Below are 8690 nucleotides of genomic sequence, written 5' to 3' on the forward strand. Positions count from 1 at the left end.
CTCTGAGGCCTCGTCATATGACATTAAAAAACGTCTTTTATAAATACAGTATTATAAACAGTGAATTATGACAAAACCATCCGTTTTGACTGAATCGCTTTTTAAAGAGTTGAGTCCCATATTACAGCCTTTTATACCAAGATGATTTGTCTCACCTATCGCAAGTTTCAGCTCGAGGACACGCCCAGTTCAGTTAAAACAAGTGAAACATTTCAGTGTTTTTCTCCACGTTTTAAAGCCTAAATTCGACGAAAATACAGCAAAGATAACATACAAAGTGTTGAAATTGTTTTATTTGTTTGTTCAATGTAATCTGTTTACCATTTAATTGTCTCTGTTTTAAGGAATAAGGGTTGTAAATCCAGTGACTGATCTTTCTTTTGGATCATTCAGACAGGATTAACATTTTATCACAGCACCTCAGTGGGGAGTACTTGTGCTTCCTGAAGCGGGAGAAACCCTTTAAATTTTTTCAGAATTAAAGCACGCATGCTCCCTTGTACAGAAAGCATAGAAAAACTGAAAAATGGAACTGAACAGACTGAACACGTTGCATAATGCATAAAAATAACAGCAACTGGTATATCACCACACAGCTAAAACACTGGTTATAGAAAGAGCAGCCCAGAGAGAAGAGAAGGTTTGCTATTCCGTGAAGGACTGTGAAGGGAAATAGTTCAGCATTTTCAGAATAATTTTGCACTGACTCTAAATTCTGTTTACATTTGATTTTTATGTCTTTCTTTTTGGGAATTAGAGTTGTAAATGCAGTATCCGCAAAGCAGCTGATAGCTCACAATTCAAGACTGCTGCCCTTTTCCAGCTGGGACCGGTATTTGCCCTGCTTTATCAGTGTCAGTGATGCAAATCACCTCGTTCAGATAACTGTTCCTAATCTATGCAGGAAGGGAAGTGACGATCCTTTCTTTCTTATTCATGATGCTTAGGTTTTGTATGGCTTTGTCTGGTCAAGCTGGGGGTTTTTTTCTGTGCTTGTAACAAATGAACTGCACCAGCCTACACCCCATTCAGGTAAAACAGCTGAGTCTAATACAAGGAGGCTCAAGTGTATTTTATATGATCAACTGGCAAAAAAGCTGGGACCCAGGGGATGAAATGCAAAGAAAACCAGAAACAAAAAGGTAACATGCAGCATTAAGTGTTTCAGTTTAGGAAGAATTTTGTTGAATTTTGCAGCAGCCACAAATTAAAAAATGTGATAGGAGTGACAAGAACAACAAAAGAGTGACAAGGCTCTATAATGATTTTTAAAAAGATGTGATAACTAAAAGGTTCCTTGGGAACATGACTGGTTATAAAAAACAAAGAGCAGTCCAGAGACAAAATGTGCATTTAGTGTTATCCCTGAAGCTTGAAAACGGGCGGCTGAACTTCTTGAAGACGTTTCACCTCTCATCTGAAAGGCTTCTTCAGTTCTTCAGACTTATTTACAGCTTCTTTTTAATAATCTTGCTGAAAAAAAAATATTTTTTCCAATACATCAATTTTTCTTTGTAAAATGCATTATTACCCCCTTCAGTTTTCTAATTTGTAATAAATTCTTATAAATACAAGTGTGGGAATGAGAGGGAGATAGGTGGAAAGATGAAGATACAGACAGTAGAGGTAGTGATGGTGGATGAGTTTAAATACTTGGGATCAAACATCCAAAATGGACAGTGCACAAAAGAGGTGAAGAACAGAGTGCAGGCAGGGTGGAGTGGGTGGAGACGAGTGCCAGATGAGCTTTGGGAACAAAAAAAGGAAGGTTTATAGGATGTATGTTTGGGAGACGATGGCACTGAAAACAATGACAGGAGGTGGAGCTGGAGGTGGCAGAGTTAAAGATGTTAAGATTTTTCATTGGGAGTGACCTGGAGGAACAAGATTAGAAATGAGTACATCAGGGGAACAGCTCAGGTTGAACAAAGTTAGAGAGGCATGGCTGAGCTGGTTTGGACATGTGGAGAGGAGGGATAGTGGATACACTGGACAAAGGATGTTGAAGCTGGAGTTGCCAGGCAGGAAAAAAAGAGGAAGACCACATTGAAGATTCATGGATTTAGTGAAGGAGGACATGCAGAGGGTTAGTGTGACAGAGGAGGACGTTAGGGATAGGGTGAGATGGAGGCAGCTGATTCACTATGGTGACCCCTAAAGAGAGCAGCTAGAAAAAGAAGAAGAAGAAGAATTACATCCAAGACTCAACACAGAAAGCAAACATCTTTTAACTGGGAACATCTGATTTATTTCATGCCAGGAAAGGCACATTCATACACTGAATTCAACTGTTTTGATAGGTTATATAACATTATATGCATCTACATTTAGGCAGTGCATATATAATAATTCCCATGAATAAATGCCACAATAACATTAACTTATTTGGTTAACCACAAAAAGATTTAGCACACATGAGCACTGACAATTTATATATGCACACTTTTAGCATAAGAAGAAGTACATGTGCACCCTGTAGTCCATACAGTTTAACTGACCTTTTACACCAAAGGAGATATACAGTACATTGCATCAGCAGCACTTGTTGGTTTTTATAAAGTCCATAGAGAATATATAATGTTTTAGAGCTGTAAGTACCGGGTCCATTTATTCCAACTCTATTTCTGTTCATTTGTTTCACTTGCATAAATCCATTCATGCTGCAGCTGAGCACAAATGTCTCTTTTTTTTTTTTTTTTTAAGGGGAATTTCTCCTTTGGCAGACTCATATTTGGGCATCCACTGACTTTCATCCTCTGTTACACATAACAGTAATCTATCCAATCAACAGATAAGCACTGTCAGGGAGCACCAGACTGTGCTTTTACCCACACTTTACTGTCCCACTATGAGACAAAGCAACATTCATGAATGAATGTCTAACAGCGAGCAGCATGTTCTGCTCATTCTTTCAGTCTGACATAAGTACATATACAGTATAGGGTGGACGGGAGTAGTAGGGGAACACACACACACTTGTTTCACAATCAATTATCAGCCTAAGACAGCATTTTAAAGCGGCTGGTACAACCACAATTTGTTATCAGGGTTGTTGTGATGTCAGAATAAAAATAATAATACTTACACATTGAGAGGAACACTCATTTAATTAAAGAAAATTGTGCTGGGATTTTATGACAATATATTGCGACTGTCTGAAACAACCCTTGTATATATCTTTCCATTTTCTGAATTCATGCAGGCTCTCTGTTCTTTTTATCCTTAGGATAATATGTATTTTACTGAGGAAATGACTGTTACAACTGAGAATTTTTCTGCTTTGATGTTTAAGCATTTATTTCTTAATTTCCACGCAACTTTGAGCTGATTACGCTGTGTTTAATACTGACGCATAGCATCTTTGATTTTGAGTTGAGTATAAGAAAAGTAACTTATTTCTGTCATTTGGAAATCTACCAGCCAATTCTTGTGACAAGCTGTGATTGTGTGTCTGTGTCCGAGATGCTGTACGCTGCATATTGTGTGAATGTGCTTCAAAACAAATAAGAATTTTTGTGTGTGTGTGTGTGTGTGCTTCTCCTTCGGTTGTATTATAATTTATGTAAGCATGTGGCACAATTATTAAATCACATTTTACACGTACAGTGGAATATATTTAATGTCTTGAATCTATTTCCTTCCCTACCATCCAGTCAGTATTCAATCACACAATTTATAACATAATTATTATGTTATAAATTATTCTTCACCCTCAGTCACTGACAAATGATCTCTGACTCCTCAGTTTACTACATTTGCTTTTTTTTGCCATTCTTCCACTGAAAGCAGAGCTAAAATGGTTCATACATTAACCATTTTGTTAAGGTAGAACAGCAGCTCTGCAGTACTTTAGAGAATATATATGACAGAGGCGAGATACTTTCAACACCATTTCATGGATTTTTATGCCTTTTATATCTCGCCAGTAAGTTCTTCACCACAAACGTTTCATACGCAAATCATGAACGGGCGGTCCCTTTGACCTCCGGATATTTTGTTGGTTTGCAAACACGGTGCGATGGAGCACAAACTGGTATCAAAAAGCGTAGCAGAAACTGACTGCGCGTCGGCATCCGTTCCTCTTATCATACATCCTTTCCCGCTTTATCTTCCAGCACCAGTGGTCATCTCCATCCTTAAGACGTGGCCCTGTTTTAAACAGCTCTCAGCCTGGAAGCCTTAGGAATACATGCCAACTGCTGAAAATAGGCCTTCTTCTTTTTCTGTAATAAAACTTTACTCCTTGTTGGCTATTTGTCCACAGGTTTACTGTTTTTCAGCATCTGAAGAGTGTCACTGGCAGCAATCGCCTTCTCTGTGTCTGTCTTGCTGCTGCATTTTCTCGACATGTCGGGCTCCCATAGAAAGAACTCATGGAGGAGGGTGTTGACAGTTTCAGGGCACTCCATCATGACCATGTGACTTCCCTCCTCGATGACTTTTAAGAACGCAAACAGGAGGATCTAGAAACAGAGCCAAAATGGAGGATATTATAATAAATCCAAATCTATGACACATCTTATATTAAATATAACAAAACAGTTCTTGATTAGATGAAAGTGGAGTATACCTCTGCCATGCGCTGGTCCTCATCCATGGGCACAAACTTATCACACATGCCATGAACCAGAAGAATGGGCACAGTGAGCTCGGCATGGTAGACCTCGTCCCCCTCAGGCCAGTACTGACCGCTCATCATGGCTCGCAAAACAAATGGAGACACGTTGAAGGCATTGCCCTGCTTCAAAAGCTGCTTTTCTTTGGCACCCTGACGGGCAAATCCAGCTCTGAAGGATAGAGAAAGAAAGAAAAATGTTACCAGAAACTGTTGGGTGTACATTTTTAAGATGGTATACATTTTAAGCAAGCCATCACTTATCTGTTAGATCCATTTGTGACATCAAGAATTGATGTCACAGTGTGTCACTACCATTTTGCAGTGTCAGTTTGGGTTTTATTTAAACATCTTACTTGAGGAAGCTCCAGGCCAGACAGGGCGACAGACAGTGAAGGACACAAGATGGCAGCTGAAAGATGGAGCAGAGGCTGGGCTCCAGAGCTGTGGGACCCCCTCCGTTGATCATCACTACCTTATGAACTAGATCGGGATATTCATGGGCCAGGAAGGTGCAAAACGACACTCTGGAAGAGATATAATGGGATAGGTGTAACATGTTAATCATTGTACTTCACTGACTTTTCTAAGCTAACTCATAACAAAAGCATCTCACAAATCCTCACCCGTATGAGTGGCCGATGAGAATATTGCGTTTACGAGCATATCTCTTGAAGATGGCCCGTAGGTCCTCTGCCAGGGCATAAAAGGTATAAGCTGCTGCAATCTGTGGTGCAGTGCTAGCTCCATGCCCTGCCAGATCTGGCGCAATGACCTCATAGCCCAGCCGGGAGAAGAAGTCTAGCTGGCTGCTCCAAATATCAAGAGATCCTCCGACACCATGCACGAAGAACAGCGCCACATCCGAGTGCGTTCCTTTGCAACTTGAGATCAACCTCTTGGAGTCGATTAGCACTGTGCGCTTGGGCTTGCGACGGCGGCGCCGCGGAGGCGGAGCAGGTTTATGATCCCCAGGAGGTGGAGGAACTGGAGGAGGAACAGGGTTGGGGTCTGGAGAGGAGGCTATTTCTTTGTAGTCAGCCAGTTCCACCTCTACAGTGCTGCAGGGCTCTAAATCCCCATCCTGACACTGCAGAATCTCAGAGTGCAAAACATCCCCGAGATTTTCAATCACCAGCTGCCCATTTCGGTAGACTGTGATCTTCCTCTTGCAGTGGACAATGCTGCCAGTATCACTGTCATTCTTAGACTCAGGAAAATCTTTATCATCACAGTCAACCTCCACATTTTCCTTTCCCGCAACTTGTTTTTCTGTTTCTATGGGCTGACGCTCGGGGACGATATGCCGCACTCTCAGGACTCTGCCAGGTTTCACCTCCACATACTCAAAACCATCAGAGGGTTCTGATGACTCCAGAGGCAAGACCAGACTGGCAGTCTTCCCAGTCAGGCAGCACAGTATCCCTTCAGTGATGCTAGTCAGCATGGTACTTCCCTGGAGGAAAAACATCACACAGACACAAAAAAAAACATATCAGTGCTCTGATGCCTTCATTTGAAATGTGAAAGAAAAAAAATCCCTTTAAAGTCTTGCCCTACTTTTCACAGCTCATTGTGTCTCACAGTTTCAAACATTCAAACATTATAACTTGTTCCAGTTACAATGTTTTGCAAATGCCAGCTGCTCCACTGGAAGAAACTGGGCCCAGATTGATTCCTACAAAACTGAACCAAAGCTGTTTCCTAGCAACAGAGATACAAGGAAATGCCTTTCTTTATCCTTCATCAGTTCAGAGCCAGAAACGTAGCAAGCCAAAATGAAGGGTACTTTAACACCTTCTAAAACCAATAAGCCCATATCCAACAGTGTTTGAAGTCTCTACTAACTGACTCACCTTGGTGACTCACCTGGCCTGACATTCAGAGGCATTCAGTAAACAACTTAAAAACAATATTTGCACCATGCAAAAAACCCTAGTCGGACCTAAACGTCTGCTATTAATAACAATTCCTTTTCACAGTCAGAATGAGGATATATATAAATAGAAAACTCCAGTCAGAGGGCATGACTGTGTACATGTCTGTGGACTGTGTGTCTCACAACAACATGACTGCACTGTTTCCAACGACGATGAGAGCTCATCTTTATTTTCCCATTCAGGTCCAGTCACTGCTTGACTGTATGCTGTCAGCAGCACAGAGTCCCCACTTTTGAAGCAAACACGAGGAAACGCACGAGGAGGTCGATGGTGAGACTTTAGTGCCTTCTTGTTTGTTTCCTGGTTTAATAAACTGCTGGTGTGTCTATGTGCTATATACTCAATATCTGCATTCATCATACTTTTGTGCGAATATAAAGCAGTGTAAAGTCAACTCTTATTTTTACATGTAAATTTAAAAGCTATTAGCATTAGAGTTGAGCTGCCTCTGCAGTTAATTACTATGGCCTATCATGTGCATTACTACTATATTGTGGGATATCTGTGCAGGCATAGTGTCGTGCACTTGCATGACATAATATTTCCTCATGATAATGTGTGTTTTGCAAAGTATGCTAAGTACAAAATAGCACAAGAAATAGGGCTGTTTTCCAATCATGCCTGAGAACTTATTGGTATCTTGATAAATTTCCAAGAATAAAAAAGAAAATGTAACAACTGGGAATTATTTTTTGTTAATTGCCTTCATCGGTGGATGTTTGGACTCCATTTTGCTGAAACTCGACTTAAACAAACCCTCTTTTAGTTCTTCAGGCCCCCATCAGATGCAAAAGGCGCATTATGAACGTATCAGATTTTCAAGCACCATCACTCATAATGAATAAATTAAAATAGAGCATCAGCACAAGAAGCAAGCCCTCCAGAGTACATGGTAAAATAATAATAAACGTATAAAAATATTCTCCCCGGCCAGCTAAATCAGCCTAATAGCACAAAACAAACTACAGCAGCACCAATCAATAGTCCTCCCACTTAAATCACAGATTCTCCTCCTGACCTACAATTCTCCAATCCTGCCAGCAGGTCTGGAATATGGCTGTGGGGAGCGAGTCTAATGGTTTCCGACATCCACAACCTCAGCCAAAGTCAGGGCCGAAGGTTACTCAGCCATGTTGACGTTTTTGTCTGCATTGCAGAATATTTAGGTTGACATGTCTGCCAAGTCTTACAGTAACACACATTTGGTACACTGTGTGCTCCTGCATTTCCATAACACAAGCCTGGCAGTAAGGCGCAGTCAGCACGTGAAGTGAGTGGCCTACATTTGCAATACCAGAGCGTTATATTAAAAACACCCGATGCAAAAAAATAATCAGTGGCTCGTGTAGTTTCTCCAAACACACGATTTTTAAAAACATAAAGTCATACACCGCAGGTTCAAATACTCACAAATATACACACCATAAATATGTATGTTATGTATTTTTTAAGTTGCAGGCTTCATAAATTGTGCTTCATGCGCACGTTTTAATTGCACTGCTTACATTATTGATAAATCTATTATTGTTTTACAGGCGAAATACATGCAGGCATCGTGCATGCAGCCGATCACTGATGCTGATACGCTGCACAATAAACATCACAGTGCAATAAAAAAATATCATTTTATTACCTGCAGAATTACTGATGATTAAGGTGATGAGAAACCTGCACCCAAAGATGAGAGTCAAGGGCCGACGACACCGTACGGAGAAAACGCATCTGGCGCAACAATTTGTCTACGCTAGAGATGCTGCAAAATAATAAAAGCTCCTTATTGGCCCAATTAGACTGCCATTACAGACCGTAGGGGGGCATGGAGTGAAGATAAAGCATGCATCCATAAAAGAGTGCCACTTGTATTTTAATAATACACCCATTACGATAGCAAACGCCTGTGTTTTTCCTCCCTTCTGCATTCACTGCGCACTCGGCCCAGACCCTACCCAGCCCTGCTGCCCTTGAATCCGCAGCAGCAGCAGCAGCAGCAATCTTCGGGCATTTTCGCTGCTGAGCGGCGGTGGGGAGGGCGAATAGAAATCAGCTGAATATTGAGGAGGCCAATGGGAGAAGTCTGTTTGCTTGTTGCTAGGGCTGACAGGACAGCAAAAAAAAAAGATTGTGTGGTCCTTCTT

The 8690-nt window shown here is 41.1% G+C and overlaps 1 protein-coding gene across 2 annotated transcripts; it reads right to left on the minus strand.

The window, feature by feature from the left end:
• Positions 1–2683: 2683 nt before the first annotated feature.
• abhd8a (abhydrolase domain containing 8a) lies at positions 2684–8478 on the minus strand. 2 transcript variants are annotated; one of them, XM_030752935.1, is made up of 5 exons: positions 8189–8478; positions 5242–6071; positions 4972–5142; positions 4571–4787; positions 2684–4463 (listed from the first exon to the last, which is right to left on the minus strand). In XM_030752935.1, exons 2-5 carry the CDS (start codon positions 6060–6062, stop codon positions 4251–4253), a joined length of 1422 nt encoding a protein of 473 aa, XP_030608795.1. In that variant the 5' UTR covers positions 6063–6071; positions 8189–8478; the 3' UTR covers positions 2684–4250. The 2 variants fall into 2 exon arrangements, with proteins under 2 accessions (XP_030608795.1, XP_030608794.1); XM_030752934.1 differs by lacking the exon at positions 8189–8478 and adding an exon at positions 6176–6316.
• Between the last annotated feature and the right edge of the window lie 212 nt (positions 8479–8690).

The sequence above is a fragment of the Archocentrus centrarchus genome, chromosome 17 (genome assembly GCF_007364275.1).
Source record: "Archocentrus centrarchus isolate MPI-CPG fArcCen1 chromosome 17, fArcCen1, whole genome shotgun sequence".
NCBI lineage: Eukaryota > Metazoa > Chordata > Actinopteri > Cichliformes > Cichlidae > Archocentrus > Archocentrus centrarchus.

Bases quoted from the DNA above. Each gene is read 5' to 3' on its own strand.
- abhd8a (XM_030752935.1), bottom strand. From the start codon at position 6,062: ATGCTGACTAGCATCACTGAAGGGATACTGTGCTGCCTGACTGGGAAG. The intron at 5,143-5,241 runs GTGAGGATTTGT...TATCTCTTCCAG, and splicing joins CTCATCGGCCACTCATACGG to AGTGTCGTTTTGCACCTTCC. The intron at 4,788-4,971 runs GTAAGATGTTTA...TCTATCCTTCAG, and splicing joins CTGGCCTGGAGCTTCCTCAA to AGCTGGATTTGCCCGTCAGG.